Source organism: Juglans microcarpa x Juglans regia, chromosome 4D (assembly GCF_004785595.1).
Source record: "Juglans microcarpa x Juglans regia isolate MS1-56 chromosome 4D, Jm3101_v1.0, whole genome shotgun sequence".
Taxonomy (NCBI): domain Eukaryota; kingdom Viridiplantae; phylum Streptophyta; class Magnoliopsida; order Fagales; family Juglandaceae; genus Juglans; species Juglans microcarpa x Juglans regia.
The window spans coordinates 6,118,114-6,145,436 of record NC_054600.1 but is presented as its reverse complement, the minus strand read 5'-3'; the positions used below and the strand labels follow the sequence as shown (position 1 = coordinate 6,145,436).

The window sequence follows — 27,323 nt, the reverse complement described above, 5'->3', positions numbered from 1 at the left end:
TAATAGTGAATCATACTCTTTTTCAAAGCGACTACACAACGCTTGCACATTTCACGACTTTACATAGCATTACTCTTTGTGGAATTCAGAGCCTAAGCTTTACACATTAAAAAATGTAACAATTATAAACTCTATATTTCTATGAGCAAAGGCAGGGCAAGATTTGTGTTGTAACACCATTCAAATCTGGCAGAATGGTGTACATTTTTGTTTGATATATTGTTAAATTTTCACGGAAGAATGGTACAATAGATCACAGAAAGATTAGTGAAGAAAGTTGGAAAAGGAATGTACGGCGTATATCAGCTTGAAAAAAGACAGCTTTGATGTACTGGAGAAGAGTTAGGAGGAGCTGGAGCAAGGAACTTGGACATCTTCATCAATCAACCTAATCTATATCACTGATTGCCAGATGTTGAACTGGGAGTGGTTGGAACCTGACCATCTTTCTTATCCTTCTCGGGAGTAGGAGACCCGTTGCCATTCCGGCTTGCAGCCATTTCCTTTCCTTCTGCCTGACTTGAAGGGGAAACCATTCCCTCATCTATAGGAAGGGTTCTTTTTGAGCCCTCCAAAGCAACACCAAGTACTATGTTATCTTCCAATCTAGGCCTTGGCATCGTTGGCATTCTTTCACTTTCCTGTCTAGACTGAGTTGTTGTAAATCCGCCTGCTTTCTCAACGATGCTTTCTGGTGAGGAAACTGATGGATTGTTGAACTTCTGCGTGATATTCCCAAAACTGTCACTCTTAGGTTGTTTTCCATTGGATACCTTTTGAGTTGAATTATCAGCTACTGAAGCTACCCCTTTGGGGTCGGAGAAGGGCATATCTGCTACCTTAGAATCTGTCTTGGAGATGGATTTTGATGTTGGCTTCACTATTGTGTGCTCACCCCCTTTTGGATCCGATACAGATGCTGCTGCAGCCTTGGGGTCCTCCTTTGTATCAGGGTTTGGCGTCTCTCCAATCTTAGCATCTGCCTTAGCATTTGAAGGCGGGGTTTCTCTGGCCTTGTAGTCAGAAACTGATGTTGCTCCAACCTTAGCGTCACCCTTGTCAGGTACAGGCCGTCCACTGGACTTACTATCTTGTTCTCCAGATGCACGAGCTGAACGACTTTGAGTTCTCGTCTTATCTTCTCCATTAATTCTATAAGACGGTTCAATCATTAGCAATGGACGGTTGGATGCCACCCCATCACGGCTATATATTGTCTCTGCAAATGGTATATTTTCCAAATCTGTGTCACTATATACTTTCTGCACTGTACGGATTGGTGTGGCAAGGCGAGCCCGGTGATGGCTGATGACTCTAAGAAGATCCAATAGAATAGCTTCCTGTTTTGCCAAAGTCAAACTTAAAATGACTACAATGCTCTAAAAATAATTTTCCATCAGTTGCATTCTCTCAAAAGCTATTTTGCTGGAAAAAAGAGAGTAAAGCTTGGAATCTAACAAACATAGGCAGAAAAGGTGAAGTAATATCTACCAAAACAAGACCTAAACAATTCCTTCCAAATAGAGACCTCATGAAGCATTCTTATGACTCACAAACATTAACGGGAACTGACTGTAGAATGAAATGCCAAGAAAAATAAAAGACAGTAGAATGAACTGACCAATGGACATGATTGGTGCATGGTGTTGGATATAGCAACTAACAAGATCACAATAACCAAATGACAAACCATGAAAGATCGCAGGGTGTGGATATGCATGCATGTTAATCTGGCTTCTCATACCATTCGTACTAAGAGTTTGTAGGCGTCACAGACCACAGTAAGAATATTGAGTGAAGTCAATAAATTGATTGATTTGGAAGAATATTGATTTTTTTTTTTTAAAAAGGTGGACACATGGCAATTTGTGATTGGGTCACATGCTTCCCATTAATGTTGATGGACGGAAAAATTGATGGAGGGACCTATTTCTAAATAATTGAAACCACATGGTGTTATTCCTGAAAAAAGAGTATAGGGAGCCAATCCTAAGTCAGGTATGGCAAAAGAGTTGACAGTGTTATTCCTGAAGTTCAATAAGATGAATGAACCCTCCTAGTTTATTTAATCATCAAATAGGTGTTTCTTTATTTCTAAGCACCATAACTTGTCTTTTAAAAGAATAAAAAAAAAAGACTTTATAATAAAAAACAGTTTTAATGTTAAAAAATAAGAAATTAAAAAAAAAAAAAAAAAAAAAAAAACTAAGGACAGCCGCCAGTGGTGGCTACCACCCCAGCCACCACCGGCAGCCAGAACTGGCCGACCTTCATGTTGGCCAGAAACAGCCACTATGGGAGCCACCCGGGGGTGGCACCCCGGCCTGTGGCAGTTTTTAATTCTTTTAAACATGTCTTTCCGCAAAACTGATGGAGGGACCTATATCTAAATAGCTGAAACAACGAGGTGTTATTCCTAAATAAAAATAGCACAAGGAGCTAATCCTAAGTCGGGTATAGTACAAGGGGTGTATAACCAAATTTACCCCAAAAAAAAAAAAAAAAAGTGAAAATTCTTAACCATCACACCCTGGTTTCCATGGTGTGCAGTAACCATAAAAGTGTAATTACGCAAATTTTTAAAAGCTACATCTCCCTCCATCGGTGTGTCCAGCTTTGGATGGATTTGTGGCTTAAAGAAATACTCATCCGTCCTCATTTCATTTTATCCCTACTCCTTTTATCCTCCCACCAAACCATGGAACAGCTCTCCAGCACCCCTTGCTTTTTTTCCATTTAACAAACATATGATTGGATATTCACTGATACCAAAGAAGATTCACTGATACCAAAGAAGACACCCTTAAGTTTATTTAATAATTACTATCCAAAAGTTACGCTTTATTTACAATTCTTCAATTTTCTCTTGACCCACAAGTATGATATATTATGTGAAGATGCCCCAAGCCACTCTTACTAGGCAACATTAAATATTGAACCATGCCTCACATAAAAATAAAAAATAAACTCATACATCTGGCAAAGCTTTTTGAACTCTTAATGTGAGGACATCTTGTTACGCCCACCAAATACCACTATGCACTAAAGTCAAAATGAAATCCTACAAAGCAGACCAAATGCACTACTGGTTAAAAAGTACTGGTGAAAAGTCTCTTACCTTAACACACAGATACTCTTCATAATGTGAAGTCTTCACAAAACAGGAAATCAAGATCTGTAAATATGCAAACAAAAATCAAGTGTCAATTTGAGAAATATATGTGCATAAAGCTGATACAAGAGCATTGTGCACTAGAGCATTTTAATAGTAAAAAAAATTACTGGCATATCTCTTTACTCATAAATCTTAATTGGTCAATCTTATAATACAGCTTGTTCACCATTAAGTGTAATATACAGTTGTAATACTAAACATGGAAGCAGCATGAGAAATGAGAATATACCAATATCATCAATTTAGAAAGGGAATCACATGGAAAAACCTTAGGCTCCATTTATTTCAGAGCAAAATATTTTCCAGCAAGTGTTTTTTGTATTTTCCTGTGTTTGGTTCAACTCCCACACACTGTCAGTACAACCTCCTTCTCAAACCAGCACCCCCGATGCCAGCATCACCCCCTCCCCCACTCCTCCGTAGTGTCGCTAGTCACTTCAGGGCTCTCCTTGTCAATCCCACCACCACCACCACCACCACCACCACCACTGTCTTTCAACTTTGTGTGGGTGGGTTTTAATTATTTTAATGAAGATATTTTATGTAACCATACACTAAAAAATATTTCTAGAGTATCAACCAAAAACCAGAAAACAAGTCACTTTTCTTGAAAATATTTTTATGATAAGTAACTTTTCCTGAAAGTATACTTGACTAAAAACAGTTTTTCCAAGGACAATGACAACATTCTTATGTCAAAACAAGTGGAATATTAATAAACAAAAATGAAAAAAAAAAATCACAACTATCTAAATATTAAAAAGTATAATATGTAAAACTAGTATTATAATCTGAAAAAAAATATATAATTATAATCAATTGATAAATATTTTCATTCATTCAAGAAAGTTTTGAGGTTTCTCTCAGATTTTTGTTTTCCTGCCCTTGATTCACACCACAATCTAATGGTTACATCATGACTTCAAAATTCACTAATAACAACAAAGAAATAAACAGAGGAAAAGGGGGGGGGGGGGGGGGGGGGGGGGGGGGGGGGGGGGGGGGGGTGTAGATAGAATATGGATACTTATTAAAAAAAAAAAAAGGAAGATAGAATATAGATGCCCTCCGCTCATTTTTAATCGACTTAAAAAATCATTTTAAATCTATCCAAAGAATTCAATTATTGTTGTAGTATTATAGAAATGATGACTCAGATGATAATTGAGAGTTAAGAAAAAAAAGACATAAAACTGTAAGATAATTTAGATGTTCGGCACTTACCAAAAGAGCCTGGCTTTCATGATTAACATTGTCCAGAAACACTCTTCTGTGCAACCTCTGCTGCTCGACTTGAGGATTCTTGGCCAATACTTTGCGCATGTCGGCAACAATATTCTGCACAGAGGTCGACAAACTGACTAATAAGAGAGACAATCAAATAAATATTTAATGGCGGAAAATGAGCAGCTATCACATATGAAAGGATGGATAATCTGGATTACTCCTCACGTTGATCTTATTGACATCTAAGTGACTAATGGCTAGGTGCGTTTTGATACGCCAATGAGTTTTTTGACTGAGATTCCTCACAACATTCACTGTGAACTTATGGTTCGGAATGTGAACTGCTTCACGATCTTCGCCTCTCACAATCGTTGGTGACCACCAACCCACGTGCTGTAGGAAATAAAAAATAATCAAACTTGAGAAACCCTCTGAATAAAATATGCTGTTTCAACTCACAGAAGTAACCCATGTTAATGCACTTAATTATGTGTAGTCATTACTAAAGGGGAAAACATCAAAATATGTACATAGATATGATATTTTATCATTTGTCCTTTTCTTGTAGCCACTTGTTCTTTTGAGTACATGTTTGGTGTTCAGATACAAACCTCAACAGTACCAGAAACTTCATAGCCTTCAATCTTTGTTTGAATCCATTCGTTCACGACAAAAGGCCGAGTTGCATGTATCATAGCACTTGAAAGGAAATTTGTGAATATCTAGATAAAGTAAAAAAAAAAAAATCATAATTTGCAAGTAGGTTATTATAGATTACTAACGATAACACTTGTAAAAAAAAAAAAAAAGATTACTAATGATAATAAATATTATAAAGCAAAAAGTCAAGTGATTAGAGTTGCACCTCACGACCGGCAAGAGTCAACAAGACGGTCCCGAGACCTCCAGCAGTCAACCATTTCTGGGTAGAAAAACCCAGCAACTCCATGAACAATGAAACAGCTGCAACCCATACTCCAGAGTACACAGCTTTTCCTGCAAATTGGAATCCCATCTGCCCAAAGAGAAGGTAATTTTAATTCTAGAATACCTTCCTGTGTACTTGGGCTATCCTTAATTACGTGGTTTTAATAAATTTCTTACTCATCAAAAAAAAAAATATTTAATTCTAGAATATACATTTCCATAAGTAAGTCTAAACAAATAATTATAATATAGAAAACAATTATATTTATTATAAAGATACTAACAATATAGACATCAATTATATTTATTATATTTTGTATGGAATGCCGCTCTTGGGAAGATCTTGACCACGGACAATATGACGAAGAGGGGATGTATAGTGATGGATTGGTGTTATATGTGTAAAAAGAATGGAGAATCTGTAGATCATCTCTTACTGCATTGTGAGGTAACAAGGGTTTTGTGGGATGAGATCTTTCAAAGGGTTGGTGTTGTTTGGGTTATGCCTTTGAGGGTGGTGGATTTGTTGGGTTGTTGGAGGAAGATGCAAGGTTTTCATCAAGTGGCAGCAGTGTGGAAGATGATCCCGTTGTGTATCATGTTGTTTATTTAGTCGGAAAGGAATGCGCGTTGCTTTGAAGACAAGGAACGCACAATTGTGGAGCTGAAAATTTTTTTTCTCCACAAACTGCTTTGGTTTTCTGCTATTGTACTAAATGGGGACAATGTTCATTATTTCTTGTCTTTAATTTATTGCTCTTAGAATGTATTTAGGTGTTCTTCTGTATACTTCCTATGTACATGGGCTATGCCTATTTCATTCATATCAATAATATTTATCTCTTACTTATAAAAAAAAAATAGACATCAATTACAAATTGATAATCAATTATCTAATAGCCTTGAAGATCTGAAATTAAAATATTTCAGACTTGATTATGGTCTGTGTGATGAACAGTGCTAACAGAGTCAAACAATTTTAAGCACAGATTAATTGATCACATAGCACCTAAGGTGCAGTTAAGTGAATGCACTGCACATCTTACATGTCATCACAATTTCTACAGAAAATTGCTAAAAATTTGTGTCTCATCCATATATCATAGGAAAATAATTAAAAAAACATTTCTATAATACTCTCATATGACACAAACTAGAAGTAGAACTTTAAAAACATAAAGGTCAACTCAAATAGCCACAAAAAACAGAGAAAAAAATACAGGAAACGGTAGCATAGAGTTTGGATGCATAATCAAATTTTATTGGTTGATTCTTGAAGTTCTTACAGTATAACACTGCATCATTACCCCATCTAATTACATGATCTGAGCAAGATGTGTTTACAATGAAGCCTTGACACTTACATTTCTTGTGTCACTAGAGTCATTAGTCTCAATGAAGAATTTCTGTGCTTGCTGAATCATGCTGCACAAAAAGCAACATGAAATTGCATTTCATTATGATAAAAACTGTTTAAACACCCTAACTGGGAAAACATCATCCATTTTACCTCAGGCATTAATGATTGATGGCACCAATTAAGCAGCAACGACAAACAAATAAACAACTAATAGCAGAATTTGATGTTACTTAAAATAAATAGAAAGATTTCAACCAAACAGAAAGTGATGATTTGCAAACTGGTTCACCATAATATATATAGCTCCAGTGAAGCAGCAATGACAAACAAATAGTGGTTGAGATTGATGCAACTTAAAAATAAGAAGAAAGACCTCTACTAGAAGGAAGGCGAGATATGAAATCTGCATCTCCAATTATATATTTGGCTTCAATGAAGCAACAATGACAAATAATTCTTTTGATAAAAGAACAATGACAAACAAATGGTGGCAGCATCCTTTTAGAAATAAGTGGAAAGATCTCTACTAAAAAGAAAGTAAGGATATGCGAAATGCTTCCCCATTACATATTTCAAGTAATGGTAATTTCAAGTCACCGTTCAACCATGTAAATCCCAAAACCCCTCCTACAGCTCTGTGGTTTTAGTGTGTTGTTGAGTGGCAACTCATCAAGGTTTTCAAATACTATATATATACACATATACTGAATATAGCGGTGTGTGTGTGTATATAGATAGATAGACAGAAAATAGATGTATGTATGCATGCAGATAGAAAACAGACTCACCTTGACAAACAAAAGGCAAAGGCCAGCACAGTCGACAACGATCTTACAAAATTCAGAAGGCGTTGCTTAACAATCTGGCTAGCTTCATTAGATAGAACTACTGGATCCATTGCTCTAAAAGAAACAGAACTGTTATCAGTGAATTTAGAAAATATATTTAACAGTAAAGGATAAGAATCTAAAACTATTCTAGTTCAACAACGAAATGACTAGTGCTCTGATAGATTTACCTGCAAATTAATGTTGCTCCAGTCCATAGCAGCAAAGGTTGAAGAAATGAGGTCATGATATAATACGTTCTACTCTTTTTCCAACTACTATCATTTTTCTGCAGCATAGATTAAAAAACTTACTTACATAAACAGTGCATCATCTCAATTTGGAAACAGAAGACAAATATAAATTGTTCCATGATAAATGACATGAAAATGAAAACCTAAATTTAGAGCACATACATGAAGAAGAATGTTCCTGCTCAGACACAAAAGTGGCCCAATACCCCATACAGCAAAAATAATAATACCAACTGCAGGAACCAACTTAATTACAAGAGGACTCCCTTCTAGAACATTATACGACCTGCATAATGCAAAAAAATAAATGGTTACTAGATTTCTTCATATTATAGCAGATGATATTATCTTTTAAAATGCATTCGACACTTAAAAATAAGATCATAGTCAAACTCAATATCCGTCTAGTTCATACTTTCACTCACATTTTTGAATAGTTTCTTTTATGTCCACATAACCGCAAGAAGTCCAAATATCTTTTTATACTAGATGGAAATCTAAAGATAACAGACATCAAATAATGAAATCAACAGGTCCTCATATATAAATATTTTTTTGATGAAAATAATAATAATTATATGAGGACCTGTTGATTTCATTATTCATATATAATTATTATTTAAAGGTAATAGATTGTACAAAATTACCTAGTCAATGCCATGGCAGCTGTTTTAATATTAGGGAGCTGAAATGGTAGGCCTGGCCTTAGAAAAGAATGACACTTAAAAGCCTTGCATCTTTTAGGTAAAGAATGCATTGGTCTGTATGCAGTGTTCAAAGGGCAAAAGCTCCAACATAGCTGTTGCTGAAACTGTAATAGAAAAGATATACTCGAAGTCACACTACATACAGTTTCATCGATGCCAATAGCATCACTTAGAAGTATATATCTAGGAAACACTTTAAGGGTGGAAACACAACAACAAGCACAGAATCAGAATTTCAAATTTAGTATAACAAAATATACTTAATTTCATCTTTTGAAATAAGAATTTGGGTTTCCTTGAAGATAACATATATCAAGCCAGACAAAATAGCAGTGATGTAACAAAGTAACAGAGTACAATCCAAACTAACTAATTCAACATCTAGGTGCTAAAACACACATTATTGGTCATTAACTCTTAAAAGAAAATAAATCCAGGTGCCATCAATAAATCAGATATTATAAGAACAGCAAGAGTACTGTTAACAATTGAAATGATGAAATGGGAAAAGCAATTTGAGTGGGAATACGGTAAAGAAAGTTTTAATATTTACAAAAGAATAGCATATAATGTTAGCATATGATCACAATGGCAGTAAGCAATTAGTCTCAAACATTTCCAGAATAAGCACGAATAAAATCAAGCACCTAACAACTTAGCATGTAGTAGATGCATAACTGATGTCAAATGCCTATCGTTTGTTCATATTTTAGAGTTCATGTTATACATGCTTCAACATACTTCATGTTTCATTTAGGGGAAAACAATCTTGGAAGGGGAAAAAAGAGTGGATCCAAAGTTCAAAACCAGAAAAACATACCGACACACGTGATGAAAGAGTAGCACTCAACAAATGCAACTTCCCTCTGCCGGTTACACTCTGTAAAGTTTAAACAAACAAAAAAACATAAGAATTTAAAAAAAATGCTGAACACAAAAGGGAAAAAATGAAAAAAATAAAGTACCCTGTATTGTTTACTGCAACCCCGGTTCCTGCAGAGTCCCCATTCATGGGACAAGTGCAAAGAACCAGCAAGAGCCATTATTGGATTGGAAATTATAGGTCAAGGCACGGGCTAGTAGCCTAGATCATAAGCTACTTGGTTCCTGCTAGCCTCTAGACCACAAATTGATACTGATCAAGGCTCTGTAATCCAGATAGACTTCGAGGACTTCACAACCCAAGAACCCGATATAGCAGATCCACGCTTTCAGTCAGCATCAAAAGGTCAAAGACTATGAACCCATCTGCACACCAAACAATGCCAACTAAATTTTCGTTCATCAACCCATAAACGGAAAATAGTCAAAGAATCAGGGTAGCATAAATTGTCCTAAAAAATAAGGAAACAACACATTTATTGCATCAATCAGGAATTAAGACACTACATCTTTTTAGGAAAAAAGATGAACAACAACAATAAGAAAATGTGATCTGCCCATATAAAATGAATGAGCTATGGTGAAAAGCAAATTAAAAAACAAAGTATAGATAGTTTCCATAACTCGCTGATATATATACCACCGCCAAGCCTAACACGCACTTTTAAAACCCTAAAAAATATAAATTCCTGAGAGCTCACCATTCAAGCATACCAACATAGAAGACATTAAAACTCCACAATTTGAAAAAAAAAAAAAAAAAAAAAGTCCCCATATTGCACGAATCTCAATCCTCAAAAGATTAAAAAAAAAAAAAACACACAATTTCAAATCAAAATTCCGAAGGAAAAGCATAAATAGCATGAAATGCGAGCCAAAAAATATCGGCTTCATGCTCGTAAAACGTAGAGGTCAGAAAATCCCTGGGTTTAAAGTTAGCACAATTTAAAAAAAAAAAAAAAATGAAAGCTGTTAACAGTTTCCCTATTCTATGAACAGTACAAAATTTATAAAATTCCGGAGAATTACCTCGCGACGAGGAAAAATCAGAAAAATTACAGGCTTCCTGTGGCGGCCCCTCCGCAATTTCGAGACCGATTCTTTGAGAAAATTAGTTGAATGTTTTCCGAATTTCCGACGGACGAGGTAGAAAGTATTGTAGAAAGAGAAATGGAAAGATGGTTTTGTGGTGGATATAGAGGCGCGAGGAAACGATGCTCCCCGAATCAAATAATATCTATATTGTTTAAGCCCCACGTGGCGCTCTTTTTGTCGTTGATGGGCCCATTATTGATAGGGAATATATATGTTGCTTCCGCGCTGTAGCTGAGAATGAATGTTGAACGCTGTTTATTTTGGACCATTCTTTTTTCGTCACGTTATATCTTTTATATTATATTCTATTCGCATAAATTTTGTATTTTATTTGACTATGAGTTTTGGAGTCATATTTTATTTTATTATTTGAAAAAATTATTCTCATAAGTTATTAGTTATTATTTTAAATCTTACATCCTGTAAAAAAATCTTCACACTCTATAAAAAAACTCTTACACCCTATAAAAAAAACTGTAAGTGTTAAGTGTGAAAATAAATAGTGACTGACGAGTAAAATTCCTCTTTATTACCTATATAATAAGAAAATAATCAAATATGAACGCTAATGAACTCAATTGTGCTGATAAATTTTATAAACTGGTTATTAACGAGTTAAATATATAGTTAGATGTAGGAAGAATTCTAAAAAATCTAAATTGTTAGTAGGAGTGAACAGGAATTGATGAAACAACTGTCAAATTCTGGAATCGACTGAAATCGGTGGAGAATCGATCAGTCAACGATTTAAATTGAGGAAAATCGAGTCGGCTCGATTCCATTTTGAATCATGTTCAAAATCAAAGGATTGATCGATTATGTATATTTTATTTTTATATAAAACGACATCATTTAACTTAAGTAATTTAAACGGAGTTGTTTTATCACTATGCAATTACAAAAAAAAATATTGTTTGTTTGGATTAGGACTTCAACCATCAACGCCCTCCCTCCCCTTCCTCTCTTGCCTAATTTCGCTGTTTTACTCTTAGTTCATTGTCGTCACTTTGTCATTGATATAATTAGACCTCATTTGAAATCTTATAAAGAGCAAAAATTTCTCATTTCTAAACAATATGAGATCTCATACACTACATACTATTATCCTTATCATATGGGATGTCACGAAAGAAGTTGTGTCGATCACTCATCAATAGAGCTATAAATAATTTGGTTTGGACTAGCAAAACTGACCAAACTAAAATTTTCGATCCGGACTAAACTGAACTGAAATTTTAGATCTGAACCGAGTTGACCGAATTTTGGAATCGGTTGATCTTGGTCCTAAAATATGTGGACCGATGAAATTCGGTTCGATCCTGAGGTCTTCAAATTTTGGACCAGACCGAATCGGACTTAAACTCTATATATATATATTTTTAATATTTTAATATATTGTTTTTATATAGTAATTATATAAGTTAATGATGTAATTTTTATCTAATTTATTATCATTGACCATATAAAATATAAAAAAAAATACAGTATTAATTAATAATTCACTTAACTTTAATTTAGTAATTTAAATAATTTTTTAATTAATTTATTTGGAAAAAAGAAAAATAAATAAAATAAATGGTCGGACCGAACAAATCGACCGGACTGGACATGACCGATAGCTAGGGGTCTAAATTCGTTCGGTCCAGTCCGATCCAGTAATTGTTTGTTTATCATTTTTTCCAAACCGGACCAAACTGAACATCCATAGAGACTGGATCGGACTGAAAGTTATCATCAGTATCACTTCACAATAAAAAAATTTATAAATTGACATGATTTTATATGATATATTATATTTATTTAATAATAAAAATAATTTTACAATTTAACTTAATACATCAAACTACTTTAATTTATAAATTTATTTTTATAAAAAAAAATTTGTGCTTCAATATTTATCTTCAAAAAATACTCCCCGCTAAAATTGAGTTAAATACTCACGTGGCCATTTGTCAGTGTCGCGTCGGATTTGTAAATACTCGAAAAAGCTGAATATATCTGTTCCGTAATGCTTCGGGGTTTGTAAAGTGCTCGGAAATGTCGAGTATAATTACTTAAAAATTAAAAAAATTAGTCACACGTGTAATTTATTTTCTAGACGCGTTATGGGTTGACGTATTACCAATTAACGTAAGTTGCGCAGAAGTTCTGAAACGACCGTAATGAACAGAGGTTGCGTGTATTGAAAAAGAATGTGAAACGACGACCATTCCCACGTCTTACATACTTAATTCAATCCAAAGTAGGTGCATGCATTCCGTTCACCGAAGCTGTGACGACCTGCAAGATATTGACGAACGACCTTGCTATGGAGGAAGACGATAAGGTGAAGAACGAGGCACTGCAGATAATCAGTCTCCACCAAAATCTTCCTCGCCTAGTTGTCTTCGATCTCGATCATACTTTCTGGCCTTTCTATTGGTAAATTATAGATGCAGATCACTGCATACTCACTCCCTCTCTATTTTCCATTTTTTTTTTTTTTTATCGTCCTTTATTTTGGTAAGAATTCATGCAGCTTTGACTTTCGATCATGACCATTATCATAACTCATAGTGGGTTTGTAAGAACAACGAATGGGTTCTATTTTTGCATTGAGAGTGTTGGTTTTTTAATGCAGTATGTGTAGATGACAACAGAAATGTTGGTGGCAGTCGTGAGTGTACAAGCGTCGCGCAATCATTTTGAAAAAGTGAATGATCCACGTAAAAAAAAAATTTTTTTTAATAATAAACTCTATTCTTTTTCAAAACGACTACACAACATTTACACACTACTATCTTATTACAATATGCCATATAATTAAAATTGCCTACATAAACACTAATTTTAACTGACATCGCATTCTATTATAGCAAAGGAGCACCACGTGTCTGTAAGACTACCTAATAATTGCTTGTTTAGTTTGTGAACCTTGTGGTCATCCTATTGATTGGAGAGCAAGAGTGAAATCAAATCGTTGTTCATTGGGTTATGGGAAGCGTGATTGTCTTTTTCCTCAAAAGAGCTTGCACTTTTTTCTTCCTAAAATATTGCACTGACTCGATTAATCTGTTAAAAGCTGAAAATTTGTGTTGTGGTTCCATATCTACCATGTTTTAGTTCTTCTCTATTAGAGCCTTGGTTGTAGTACGGTGTTCAGGTGACTCAACAAATTATCATAATGTACAAGAATATCTAGAAATATATACTATGATCATATTGTAAACCTTTGTTGTGGTAGTATATTGACTGTGTTATGGAACCTCTATTCTACATATTGTACTGTAACGTCCAAATGGAAGGCCCAAACCACTAGGCCGGACTAGTCAATGATACACTTGGAGCTCAATTGGAACATTATAAAGAGCAAGAACTTCTCCTTCCCAAATAATGTGGGATCCTATACACCACCTACCCTTATCTTTATCATATGAGGTACTACATGTAGACACTGCTCAATTTCCTGCCAAATTGAAAATGTGAAGTGGTCTTGAGGCTAAACAACTTTCGTGGTTAATTGATAGACTATCTTTCACCAAATCTATATCATACAAACAAATGCAGTGCTTGATTTCTTGCTAAATTGCAAAGGTGACCTGATTATTGATGCTAACAACTTTCATGGTAAATCAACAGTGAGGGCTGCTATGGGGATGACGAGCCATAGCTGTATCCACAGGCCAGAGGCATATTCTATGCACTCAAGGATAGTGGAATGAACGTGGCTATTGCTTCTAGATCGCCAACTCCTGATATAGCCAAAAATTTTCTAGATAAATTGGGTATCCAATCCATGTTTGTGGCCCTGGTGAGCCTCAAGGAAGCATTTTCTCCACCTCTTTTCAATTTCTGGATGTTAAGGAAAAAGTATTAAGAAGGTTTTTCCGTTCTCTCTTCTAAAGAATATAACGGATATTATGCAGGAAATTTTTGCCAGTCCGACTCACAAAACAGATCATTTCCAAAGAATTCAAAGAAGTACCGGGGTACCTTTCACTTCAATGCTCTTCTTTGACGATGAGGATAGGAATATTCAAGCGGTAATATTGCCCCTTGCCTGCCATTTTAGTTTTTGAAACTGTTTACCATGTTCCTTCTTTAAGCATGCAGAGCATTAGGTTCATAGAAATCTTTAGAGCATTTCATACATCTCAAGTAACTATCCAGAAAAATGTTGGTGTCTCTAGTTAGGTGAACCTTCAGCAAATAGTTTGAATTCTACAATGGCATTGATAGGTATCAAAAATGGGCGTAACAAGCATATTGGTCGGCGATGGGGTAAACCTTGGAGTTTTGAGGCATGGACTATCAGAATTTTCTCAGATGTCAAGGACTCAAAATCATCTAGCAGGGGCAAGCAGAATTGAATCTTCCTCTGGTGTGGAGTCATGTATGGCCTTGAAAGTGGAATGATGCTTGGTATTTCAAATGTGATTGTTGTAGTTTTTTTACTCAAACCATCAAATGTACTGCAACTTTGTGATACACATGTTGTATTGCACATTATATCTATACCATCAAATAACCATTTCATAACTACACCACATTCGTCTGATGACCTATTGGGGTAAATTTATTTGCTAATAAAACTATTGAATAAGATATATGCTCGAAATTTAAATATTGTGATAGTGTATATAGCTTTTGTGTGCATGTGTTGTTTACTGGCATGACAGTATTTCTAAGCCAATGGAATTCTTTAAGGAATCATGGTGTTATTATGGTCTATTGTCAATGGTTGACCTGATTTCTAGTTTGCAGGAAATCCCCTCTCCTGTCTCTTGTTATTTCCTAAGGGATGCTTTTTTGTTCTTTATTACAATTTTTCTGCGCCCAGAATAAGTGAGGAAGAGTTATTCTATATTTTGCAGAAAAGTATACTAAAGTGTATAACACTGTGAAAACAGAAATGGATTTTGCGTCCTGGCACTCTGCAGAAGCATTCTTAAACCGTATCTGGAATTCAGAAACTATAGTTTCCAGATGCTTTCTCAGCTTTCTTCATGAGTCAGGGCTTGGTTGCACTGATTTCGTTAAGCAATGTAGATCTCTCCTGCTCCCAGTCATTACCGACCTTGAACTGATTGTGTAGCTTTTCATGTGCTTCTACTAGATGTGTAAATTGCTCCCTTTTCCATTTTATCTAATGTTCAAGCTTCCTCTGCTCCTACATTGAGCAACATATCATCTCTTTTCTCTCAGTTCTTTTGATGCTTTAGCTCTTTTCTCCACTTCCAACTACTTCTTCTATGAAACCAACAGGCATCCCTTGAGGCCTTCTATCTCTTCTCATGTCCACGAATATTTTGCTCTTAATCAATGATCTTTTCATTGTCCTTAACTAAAGCTGATATCAAAATCTCTGATTCCTTTCTCATTTAAGGGGCTTCTCATCATACTCAACTCGAAGCTCATCATTTGCAACCGTAATATGTTTAAGTTTTTACTCTTTTTCATTCAATCCACATTTAAGTTCCTCACTCCTATGTTTTGCCTCAGAGTTTTCTTCTGCTTTCCATTTAGTTCTTTTGATTGATCCTCAATTTTCAGACTTCCTCATTGGCTTAATGAGCAGTTCGGTGTGGGCTTTCTTTAAGTTCTCACATAATTATACTTTGGTTTTGTACTCTGCACTTAACTTCTCATTCTTAGCTTTCCTCCCCCACAAAATTCAGAAATATGCCTATTTGTAACCAAAACAAGTTGAAGTGGATTTGAGTAACATTAGATACATACAGAGGTAGATTATGTAATCAGAAGTTGTGGATATACCAAAAGGTCACAAGCCATAAAATGTCAAGCTAACCTCTCAATGTTCTAAATGGCTTTCATCTGATGTGAATATCTGTTCTAAAAGTATCCCTCCTACAGTTTATTCTATTGTTCTTAAAATGGGATTTCATCTTCCTAGTATTAAATTCCACCTCAAGTGTATCATATTATAGAGTCGGTGCAGCCCAGCATTGACCGCTCGGCATGCCCACTAGGCAAAATTCTCATTTTCAATTTTTTTCATTTTTCTTATTCATATTTTTTAAAAAATTTTAAACATTTTTAAAAAATATAAAAAAAAATACCGATACACTAATAGTCACTTCCTTAATTAGTAAGGAAATAAGTAAAAGAAAAAAATGTAAAAAAAAAAAAAAAATTGAATGCATGAGCGGTCAAAATGAGAGGATAAAATAGAGCGATATAGTAACATTATTCCATATTATACCCATAACTGAGATAATATGGCATCTCCCACTGTTAAAACTGAAATAGATTTGAAATGGGAAAGCAAGCTTTACCTTTGTTTTCCATTTATTGTCTTAAAAAAGGCAGAAAGGTTGACATACTAAATTTTTTCCTCCACTAATTGACTCTTTTTACTCAGAATTCCTGAGGTTCCAAACATTTAACCTAAAATTCTAAGTCCAACACCGCATTCTCTGTTTGGCTCTGCAGTTATTAGGCGCATGGCATGATCTAAAGAACACTTACTTATTTATTGGAGGAGTTATCCTTTTGACTTTATTTTCTCAAAATAAGAAGAAAAAGGAAGAAAAGAAAATGGACGTGTTTGGATACCAAGAAAGAAGGTCGCAAGGTAGGTTGATATATTTAAATTGCTTGCAAAAAGTTACTATTTTTCTGTTGTATAAAAACTATGGTCAATAGTGGACCAGAATGCATAGGATACTATGGTGATATCATGAGATATGCTAGGACGATCCAAGGAGAGGAATGATTATCCACATTTTAAAAGAAAAAAAAAACACACACACACACAATTGAATAAGAGTTGCTGCGGCTTTTAGTCGTAGTTTTATAATCTATTTATGAGATTATATTAAAATCGTTTTTAAGTTGCTTTCCCTTAAAACATCCTCATTGGCTTGGTTAAAGTTAAAGGATGGCTAAAATTTAGATAATTTGAGCCAAAAAGACCTCACATTGGATTAGGCATCTCTAAAATAATTTAGACTTCTGCTACAGTGGTTGGCCAAAGATGGAGAATCACAATTGATTCACCAAACATTAGATACTAATTTCTCACTCCAACCACTTGTATGTATTTATGTAGGTGCAGATTTTTTATTGACATTGAAATGGGCATATTGCTAGATATTTGGTTAGTGAATATGAAATTTAGATAAAATTTTAGATAAGTTTAATCTCAATTTTTGGTTATTAGCGTTAAATGACATTTGAAAATATGATTTTTTAAATATTAATTTAATTAGAATATAATTATTATTAATATTAAATTGGTAGAATTATAAAATGTGATACAAATAAATTAAATAAAAAAATTATTAATTAAATAATATTTTATTATTATATAGAAAGTGAATAGCTAATTCAACGTGGAGATTGAATTTAAATGGAATTGACAAATGTAAAAAAGTGTGATATTAGCTAAATTTTGAAGATGCATTTAGCTAAGCCAATAAGGATGCTCTTAGTGGGACATAGGTGGGAGTCAAACTTTTGACTCCAGATTTTGTTTTTTTATTTTTTCTGTATTGTTTTTACTTGTTTTGGGACGATTGTTGGGGACTCTCACTCTATTGAATCTTGTATTTTTATAACTACTTAGTTAATCTATGTTATGCTTACCTTTGAGAAAAAAAAAATGAGAGTTGATTTCACTTAAAATGAATTTTTTTTTTTTTTTTAAGTAAGAAAAAAAAAGCCAAAATGGGTAAAAGAAAAATAAAAAGGAGAAAGTAAAAATATTGTGTTTATTTCCTTTAAAAGCAATCTAACCGAAGCATAACTAAAGAGATAGATTCGAGACATGGGTGAGAGTGAGATTCCCAAAAGGACGTGAAAAAGAGAAAAGTGGAAAAGAAAGAAGAAAGAAGAAGAAGAAGAATGCTGAATTTTTTGGCACTTCTTAGTTTTTCCACATTCAGTGTGTGGTATATCTCAACACCAATTTCACCCCCTTCAACCCCATTCTCATCTTCCTTGTTCTTCAAGTATGAGTTATTCTTTGGAGATGGAATAATGTCCAATCCCATACACAATTCTTATTTTATAACTTTTTTTTTTCTTAGGTGAAAGGGGAGGCGAGGGCGACCAGTATAACAATTCTTCTTGGTCGTGACTATAGGAGTCCCTCTCCACTGCAGAATGTCCGATTTGAGCCATAATTATTGCCTCAAAAGTAAGCCCGTCACCACTGCACTACCAAAATATCCAATTGGTCTAAAGCCTATCACATGGCTCAAATGTCAGGCTTTACTACCACAAGTGATTTCAACTTATGTCTTGACTCTAATTCTTGATCTCGAAGTCATGAAATACTAACTCGTACCAACTGGTCTATTACCTTAATAGTTATTGTTTTATAACTTATGTGTAAAATGGGAATTTGGTTATATAAAATTTGAATTTTAAATTAGATAAAAGACTTGACATTAAAAAAAGTTAATATCTTTTATGAAGTGACATTGCCATAAAATTTATTGTAAGAGATATTGTATTTAAGATGAGCAAAGATTTTTTTACAATAAGCTGTCTGTGTGTGCTTTTAGCTGGACAAAAGTCTTTTGAAATGAGCAAAATTAACTCCACTAATGCATGCGTCCCTTTCTTCAAATTGCAAAGAAAGTGACCAAAAAACAGTTGTCCACTAGCATTGATTCCATAACAGTACAGACGCATAAAGTAAAAAGAAAGAGAGGTTTACACCTTAGGTCCGTTTGGATTGAAAAATGAGATAAAATAAATTAAAATAATTTATAAATAATAGTAAAATTTATGAGTCTAGTTTTTAAAAATTTTGAGTATTTAGATTGAAAGTGAGATTAAATGATTTTAAGTTGTTGAAGAATTGATAAATGTGAGTCTCACAAATAATTACATAATATTTGTAATGATTTTGTTTTATTTATTATAAATAATTCATAATAATATTATAAGATGACAATATTTTTATAAAATCAAATTATATAAAAAATATCAAATAAAAATATATTTTATTTACAACATTTTTAAATAATTATGAAATATTTATAAATTCAGTTTATTTTATATATTATTACAAACATAAAATTTATTTTTATTTTATTTTATTTTTTGAAAGTTTCCTCATTTTTTCCTGGGAAAGCTAAATAGAATCAATTCCTTCTGAAAAGTACTGACTGTTTGCCCTTGTTTATCGTCTTCTAAAAGTAAATTAAAATCTGATGAGAAAACTTGTTTTGACCGTTTGATTAAGAGATGAGTTGTCTGTACGGTGTGAGATGAGATCTCACTCCTGAATCCAAACCAGGGCTTAATGTCAGCACAAAAGTGTCACCCATTTAAGTTCTAACATTTAGTACTTTGATATGGATCCCACTACTAATTATAATCTTGGAATTGAGCTAAAGATTGCAAGATTATGAGTATAATGACTACCTAGACCAACCAAATGTAGAAGTGATCAAGAGTGTCGTGATTTAAGGGTTATGTCAAAATGTTAGTTTCCAGAGAAATATTGTTCATCATCTTAATTCTTGTCATTTTCAATCACATTTGTTGACGTATTATGTTTTATATGATTTCAGATATCTATATCTTAAATGCACAGTTTCTTAAGACGTGTCACATTATCAAATATAATTTCTATACAATTTAGAATGAAGAATAACATTACTTTAATGTCATTATCTAAGTTTTAACGTTTAGTACTTTAATATGAATTCCATTACTATTTATAATCTTGGAATTGAGCTAAAGTTTGGGGGGGGGGGGGGGGGGTAGATTCATGATGATTACGAGACAAATCTATGCCAAAGGTGACAAAGGAGACTCATGATAGGGTGAAGATAAAAGCAAGGAGATTGACCATGGAAGGTTGAAGGAGCACATGCATTAGTGGAAATATGTTAATGATCGACTTAAAAGTAAGGTAAGGGAAGTGATTGATCATTGAGAAAATTTGGTCCAAAATATGAGAGATTTTGCAATTGGATATGATTTTCTTTGCAATACAAACATTTAATTATTAATTTTTTTTTTCTTTGGTGCATGATACTTTATAAAATCATTTCTTTTAATCAACATGCACCATTCACCATTGTTCAAAAAAACATTAAAAAGTATGATGCATTTATAAGGGAGAGAAATTTTATTTGCAGTCCCTATTTGGGGACTGTATGTGCAGGTCTTTTATTAAATGAGAGAAAATATTATTTTAAGAGGAATACTTTTTTAATTTTAAAAAATTTTAAAGCTAAAATTACTTAGGCTTGCATTACAGTCTCCAAATGAAGACTTTATGTAGCATTGCTCTTATAAGGGGTACTTACCCATTCTCAAAATTCAAATTAGCAATTTAACTTAAACTAATTTCGATCTAACCTTATGGTTCAACATATGTTGAAAGACGAGAACGAAGTAATTTATAATTTACTTAAAATATATTTAATTTTATTAAAAATTTTACGTGCAGTCAGTTTTACATATTTTTTATGTAATTTATTAATGTGATTGGCTGTATTATTTTTTTAATATAAAATAATTATTTTAACCAATCATATTAATAAAATATGAGTAATATTATATGCAGTTATGAAATGTATATAAGAGAATTCATGCCGCACCAAGAGCAAGACAAAAGCTGGGGGTAGACTTCAATAATTCAACACTTTATTTAATATTTATTTTATTTTCGCTGGGGTCCAAAAGGACTCGATCTTAGAACCTCACATACACGCAATGATTGGGCAAGGAAATAGCCACGCCAGCAAATTTTGACGGTAGTGATTCCCACTTGTGACCAAATCAACGTCTGATATTTGTTCATTCATTTTAATAATAAATTAAAAAAGTAACTCTGTTCAATGATTGGTTCTGTGGCGCTTCATTAGGAAGTGGAAGGACAAATCTGGGCCGTTGGCTTCGTCTTCCACAAAACATAAAGAGAAGTCACAAAATAAAATACGCCAAAACGAAGTCTTTAAAATGTACGGGAAAGGAAGACCCTTTCTGCTAGTTGGTTTTGCAGTGTAGAGAGAGAGAGGGGAGGGAGGGAGAGAGAAGAAGGAGAAGAGGGAGGAAGATAGAGAGAGAGAGAGAGAGAGAGAGTTTTTCAGGGTTTCGAGCCCTTCTTTTTTGGTTTTTGTGATCTAACTGATCTTTCATTTTTTTAACTCTCTCGGGCCAACTGCCAAGTTATGGCTTCTGCTTTGTGATCTTACCGTCCGATTTTGCCAAAAGTTTTGGTTTCCGGTGGTAAGTTCGGATTTATCCGGTGAGGGGTCTCGTTGCTCCGGTGATATGGGGGGATTGGTTGACCATTTGACACTTTGGAATCACGGTTTTGTCCTCAAAGTCGTCTTTTGAAGTCTTTTTACTTGGAACTTTCCTTTTTTTCTGTTCTTAGAAAATTACTCCTTTCATTTTTGGCTGAAAGACGACCAACACCTGGTATTTGGTTGTTCTTGGACTGTACCATTACATGTTGATTGAAATTTTGGGCTTTTTTCCCTATAAATTGTGTCTTTTACTGTGAAATGAAGTAAAATTGTAAAATTACTCGTTCCAAGATTTCGGCGTCATATTCTTTCGTTCATCAAGGTATTTCTTCCTTTTTTGGAGCAAGGTGATTCTGTGGAAAATTTTTTGCCGACTTGATTGAAAAGGGTCACGATATAGGCCAAATTCAGTGGACTGGCTTTTTTGTATTTGTGCTTTTCATGCGGCTCTTCAATTATGGGAAATGCCAACTTTTCGCCCACTTAATTCTGCTTTGATTTCGAGGAGCTTTGGCTTTTCTAAATTAATGATCGATATTAATGGGTGTGTTGGATTGAATTGAACTGTATTGAGGAATCCGATCATTGCTTAATATAGTGGTCACTGCATCAGGCAGGCACCACATACGATTCTCAAGTCTCTGTGACTTCGCCTTCATTTCCCACAAAATTTTGCCATGAAAGAGAACTCAGTTGATTCATCAAAATTCTTTGGTTTCTAGCGAGACTTGAATTAGCTAGCTGTTGTTTTTTCCCCCTTTGTGCTTTTCAATATGACTGTTAAATTCTGATGAAAAATACTGTGATCTAAAGGGAAAAGAGGGAAACTCTTGCACCTATTTTATCATGATTCTAGTCTTGTGAAGCTTTGGTTTTTCTATATGAGATTGATGGGCTTGTTGGATTGATCTGAGTTATTTCTTTCTTTGTTTAATCTATCTATTTTGAGGAATTTGATCGTTGCCTAACGTAGTGGTTACTGCAACAGGCAGGCATCACTTCCGATTATTTTTGCTCCCATTTGTCTGTGGCTTCCTCTTCATTTTTCCACAAAACTTTCCCATCGAAGAGCTCTTAAAAAACGTTTTACCTTTCTAGCTATTCCTGGGTTCGAACTATGGCTGTCTCTTTCACTCGTTTTTCGTGGCGGTTATGGTCCGGGAAAGAGAAAGAGCCCGTCTCAAATGGGTCTTCCCTGAATTCTTCATTTGAATGGGGGTTTGGTCTGAGGGAACCTGAGACCTTAAAGTTTCCTTCTGTGAAGGGGACCAAGATAACCGGCCCTCATAGGAAGGTTAAGAGGAAATGGCAGAGTAGGGAACAGAGAAGAATTGACAGGGAGTTTGACGCGGAGGTGGTGCCATCTGATGGTGTCTGTCTGTCAGGATCTGAATCCGATGACCCAGACTGGTCCATCGGATGGTTTGAGCCTCATGGACCTGGTTTTGAGAGTGATGATGGTTTAGCCGTGCTGGTTCCAAGCTATAGACCGGGTTGCAAGAAGGTAATGGAGGGCTCAAATAACCATCTTTTCAGTGCCATCAAGAACCTCTCACATGAGTTTTCTCCTGGTAAGAGTCATTGCTTTGACCTGTTCTTCCATTCATTTTGTTTATTTGTTATGCTTGTATGGTGTACTAATCTGAACTCCAATAAGAGTTTAAAATTTCCCTCCTCCCCTATTTTTAGTAGCACATTTCCACTCATTTGAAAATTTTATTTTAATATCATCAAAACTCATGTCCAAAGAGCAGTGAGATGTATCACCGGTATGCACACAATGGGGGTAGAGCAACACGTATTACTAGAAGTTGGACATTACACAATTCACTTAATGGTGCTTTTGGGTGTTTAAAATCCAAATTGTTTCTTTGGATCATATTTAACATTTAGATTTGATGTTTTTCACAGCGCTTAGCTTGTAATTAGGTTCATCTCCATATACTCCTGTGTACTTGGGCCTTGCTTATGCGGATTAATAAATTCTTCTTATTTACAAAAAAATAAAATAAAAAACATTTAGATTTAGATTTGGACAGAAACCGAACAAACTTTTAAGCTTTTCAAAATCTTGGATTTAAAATTATGGTTTATTTGAAATCGAAATCGAAATCGAAATTCAAATCCATATCTAAATTCTTCCATCCAAACATAACTTTAGTGCAATCTTGCAACTTCTTATAGGGCTATAGATGAGAGCTTTACTTAAAGTGGTTATCTGCCCTGTTTATGCTCTCTACATGTCCTGGCCTCTGGCTGCCCGTTAGCGGCTAAAACTTCAATGACTCATAATTCATGTGTTTAGCCATGGACAGATGTAATGAGATGGTTAAATTTTAAGAGCTTTCCAAATTCTAATGCATGTTACCTATTTAATTTTTTTTTTTTATTGGAACCGGTGTCTAGGAATAGCGTTCCAATTAATCCCGGGGGTGAATGTTACCTATTTAATTGTTGTTAAATCTGTTTAAAGATGTCATATTTTATGTTTTCACTTGTTGAAAGATCTTAATTTTAACTGATTTGGGTTCTTGGAAAGCTCCCATTTAAATGAACATACTTGACATTTGGTTTTATTGCTTGAAAGCCTGTTTTACGATTTGTTGATGTTGATTCCTTGTTTTCCCATCTAAATTTTTTTCTTGAATAGTATATTCGAATTGTTGAAATCTGATGCATTGCATTGCACTGATGAATATATGCCTCATGTCATCCATGCTCAGTTTGTCACTGCAATTTTATTGATCATGCAGAGGGCATGGCAAAGTTGCTTTCTTCTCTTCAGAACTTTGAGATCTAGAAGTGGATGATCATTTTCAGAATGCCTCTTTTTACAGTACCAAAACTGTGAAAAAAATAAAAGATCTGTTAGGCTTTACATCAGCATACTGAGGAGTGCAGAGGATTAACGCCCAGATGAACTTGAGTCAGAGGATTAATGCCCAATTGAACTTGACTGTAAATTATCCAGTTAAGCAAACAGGAGAAACATGTTGTTCAGACTGAGAAAAAGACACTTTCCGGCGCATGTCATGTTCTGTTGTTCATGTTTCCATGTGAATATGAGAGTATGCCTATGCTTAAGCTTACTAGTAATGTAAATAATTCTGGTCCTTTCTTTGTCAATCAAGGCCCAGACTGTTTATATCTCATTGCTTCCTCTTTTTGTATATGATGGTGTTATTTGTTATTTTCTCATTAATATTCCTATTTCATTTTTATTTTTCCAACCTTAAAGCATTGTTTTGTCAGTCCCTTGAAGTGCCTTTTTCTTCATTGAACCCCAAATTTGGAACCCTACCAACCTTGTGGGATGGAGGGAAGTGCCATCTGGCCAATGGCCTGTTAGCATGCGATTTTACATAAGAAGACTGGACACATTTTTTTCATTTCACTTGAAATGGATGGTATCTATTTAGTGTAAAACCCAAGTTATTTAGTGTAATCACTTGAAATGATTAAATTACTCATGTTTTATACTAAATAGATGGGTAAAAAGACCTGCATCTGCATCCATCTTGATTTTCTTATTGCCTGCCTAATGCCTTCAAGACAAGCACACATACGCACACCAAGAAAGGCTGAGCTGCTTGATCCTTGCTCTTAGTTTGATGAAAGTTGTGCATATTTGACTTGTTTGACAATCTATTTTCTTGTCTCATCTCGAAGTTTGGTGCACAAGCTGCTGCTGGTGGACACAAGCTTCTGCTGTTTTAAGACAATAATGAGAGTGACAAAATCTCTCTCTCTCCCCCACCACTTTCTCATTTTTTGTACAGGCCCTGCAAATTGGATAGGGTATCCAAAGTTGTTCAATGTTTGTGGTTAAAGAACCTGCATTAGGACCACATCAATGGACAGTTGGGTAGATGTTTAACCTCTGCAATGATGAAGTCATTGTGTCCAGTTATCACATGTGGCTTCTGTTGTTTGTGGTTGTGTGCTAAATGTGATCTGATCTCTCAAAATCAACGACTCTTCCTGTCCCCTCCCTTCGCCTAGTGGCATGTTCTCTGTAGCTGTCTCACGCGTGCACTCTCTCTCACGCACATATTTTAAGGAACATTTCAAATGGTCTGTGTCACTCCACTCGGACCATATGCAATATCTCAATTTAACTTCTTTTACAGTTTGAGAGAAGATATACAGTGATAATAATGTGAATAAGACATAAATTATTATAAAAAGTATTTGGGCGAGAAAATTAAAACCCAACTTTTGCTGTGATTTTGTATTAAGAAAATGATATAAATACCATCATTTTCACGACTTTTTACTCCATCACGTTTTAAATAAATAGTGTTTTTATAAAATAACTTATAAAAATAATATCATTTTAAAGAAATATCTTAAATTTAAAATTGAAAATTAATACAGATACAAAAAGATTCTATAAAAATAAATTTACACACTGATGTGACTTTAAGTGATGTGTTAGATCTACTTTACATAAAAGTAACTTTACAATCTGACGTACTGCATCAAACTACATCATTTTGTAGATTTTCTTTTGTATAATTTTTTTTATTGCTAAAGTATTTCTCTGTTAAATATAATTGTATAAAAGATTATAAAGCAGATTACACGTGTATCCTTAGTCTTTGTTTTATAAGCATTCATAGGTGGTAGCAAGTTGATGATTGCAATGTTTTTCTATGCTAATATAATAAGAAATACTATTATTTTTTAAACAACTTTTGGCTGTTGAACAGCTGATATCTCAATTATTTAGAAGATTCCAAAATCTCTCTTCGTTTTCACGTTGAATTCAAGAAATCTGGGGGCAGAATCAGAGCTGTTGCTATTTTAATTTTTTATGAACCCATTTCGTATTTGATTGGCAACATGCAGTATTGAATATTTTAGCAATATTTTTTTAAACGATTTTGATATGAGAGGAAAACGATCAATAACATTATATAATAAGAGATTTGGTAGCAAATTAAGATCTGATGATGAAACATTAATTTAATGATGCTGTCTCTTCTCATCATGGAAAGTACATTCCACGAAAGGTTAAAGAAAGTATTATATCTTCATAAATAAGAAAAATTTTAAATCATCGACATAGATTTATCATAATATTGTGAGGGAGTTGTTTATGTGTTTGGTCCAAAGTTAATTATTTATTGTGTAGAATTATTCCAATAAGGTGAATGTATGATATGTATGTATAATTGTAACTTCTACAAATCATGTTACACTAATGTGATTAGCGCATTCTTGGATCAAGACAACAAATACATATAGACGCATGTGCGCACATATTGTTACATGCCTTTTCTGACATGAGTAATGCAAGATACAATTATGAGTTGTGCAAGCACTGCGCATTCATTTTGAAAAAGAGTGGAGTTCACTATTAAAAAATTAATTTTTTCATGTAAATCTCATATTTATTTTTTTTTTTTTAAAGAAGATTGTATGCCAATTTAAAAACATTCGCATATAATTCAAGCCAATGTACACAATTGTAAAAAGAAAAAAATCACTTCCTCTATTCTCATAAAAAATATTTCTCATATATTAGGCTTCCTTATTTTATCGTTCACTCCCATATTTTATATGTCCTTAAATAAAAAGTAAATATATATGGAATTAGGGTTAAGCTTTAAAATGGAAAAAAAAAAAAAAAAAGTTTAATTAAGTT

At 34.1% G+C, this 27,323-nt stretch overlaps 3 protein-coding genes across 7 annotated transcripts; 2 read left to right on the top strand and 1 right to left on the bottom strand.

The window, feature by feature from the left end:
• Positions 1–114: 114 nt before the first annotated feature.
• LOC121259684 (mechanosensitive ion channel protein 2, chloroplastic) lies at positions 115–10,476 on the bottom strand. 4 transcript variants are annotated; one of them, XM_041161370.1, is made up of 14 exons: positions 10,389–10,476; positions 9,443–9,725; positions 9,298–9,357; positions 8,418–8,581; positions 7,933–8,056; positions 7,708–7,805; positions 7,478–7,591; positions 6,694–6,754; positions 5,268–5,417; positions 5,014–5,124; positions 4,628–4,795; positions 4,400–4,513; positions 3,119–3,175; positions 115–1,340 (listed from the first exon to the last, which is right to left on the bottom strand). In XM_041161370.1, exons 2-14 carry the CDS (start codon positions 9,518–9,520, stop codon positions 399–401), a joined length of 2,241 nt encoding a protein of 746 aa, XP_041017304.1. In that variant the 5' UTR covers positions 9,521–9,725; positions 10,389–10,476; the 3' UTR covers positions 115–398. The 4 variants fall into 4 exon arrangements, with proteins under 4 accessions (XP_041017304.1, XP_041017306.1, XP_041017307.1 ...); XM_041161372.1 differs by having other exon boundaries at positions 9,443–9,746; positions 10,389–10,403; XM_041161373.1 differs by lacking the exon at positions 10,389–10,476 and adding an exon at positions 10,061–10,340.
• A 2,062-nt stretch (positions 10,477–12,538) lies between these two features.
• Positions 12,539–14,962, top strand: LOC121258979 (magnesium-dependent phosphatase 1-like). The gene is made up of 4 exons (XM_041160440.1): positions 12,539–12,875; positions 14,073–14,244; positions 14,360–14,476; positions 14,673–14,962. Exons 2-4 carry the CDS (start codon positions 14,152–14,154, stop codon positions 14,847–14,849), a joined length of 387 nt encoding a protein of 128 aa, XP_041016374.1. The 5' UTR covers positions 12,539–12,875; positions 14,073–14,151; the 3' UTR covers positions 14,850–14,962.
• A 6,421-nt stretch (positions 14,963–21,383) lies between these two features.
• LOC121259811 lies at positions 21,384–24,843 on the top strand. 2 transcript variants are annotated; one of them, XM_041161577.1, is made up of 3 exons: positions 21,384–21,650; positions 22,662–23,244; positions 24,427–24,843. In XM_041161577.1, exons 2-3 carry the CDS (start codon positions 22,791–22,793, stop codon positions 24,471–24,473), a joined length of 501 nt encoding a protein of 166 aa, XP_041017511.1. In that variant the 5' UTR covers positions 21,384–21,650; positions 22,662–22,790; the 3' UTR covers positions 24,474–24,843. The 2 variants fall into 2 exon arrangements, with proteins under 2 accessions (XP_041017511.1, XP_041017510.1); XM_041161576.1 differs by having other exon boundaries at positions 21,384–23,244.
• Positions 24,844–27,323: the final 2,480 nt, after the last annotated feature.

Excerpts from the sequence above, each read along its gene's own strand:
- LOC121259684 (XM_041161370.1), bottom strand. The coding sequence starts at position 9,520 with ATGGCTCTTGCTGGTTCTTTGCACTTGTCCCATGAATGGGGACTCTGC. Across the intron at positions 9,358-9,442 it reads GTTGCAGTAAACAATACAGG|AGTGTAACCGGCAGAGGGAA; the intron begins GTACTTTATTTT and ends TAAACTTTACAG. Across the intron at positions 7,592-7,707 it reads GGAGCAACATTAATTTGCAG|AGCAATGGATCCAGTAGTTC; the intron begins GTAAATCTATCA and ends TGTTTCTTTTAG.
- LOC121259811 (XM_041161577.1), top strand. The coding sequence starts at position 22,791 with ATGGCTGTCTCTTTCACTCGTTTTTCGTGGCGGTTATGGTCCGGGAAA. Across the intron at positions 23,245-24,426 it reads CTCACATGAGTTTTCTCCTG|AGGGCATGGCAAAGTTGCTT; the intron begins GTAAGAGTCATT and ends TTGATCATGCAG.
- LOC121258979 (XM_041160440.1), top strand. The coding sequence starts at position 14,152 with ATGAACGTGGCTATTGCTTCTAGATCGCCAACTCCTGATATAGCCAAA. Across the intron at positions 14,245-14,359 it reads AATCCATGTTTGTGGCCCTG|GAAATTTTTGCCAGTCCGAC; the intron begins GTGAGCCTCAAG and ends GATATTATGCAG. Across the intron at positions 14,477-14,672 it reads AGGATAGGAATATTCAAGCG|GTATCAAAAATGGGCGTAAC; the intron begins GTAATATTGCCC and ends TGGCATTGATAG.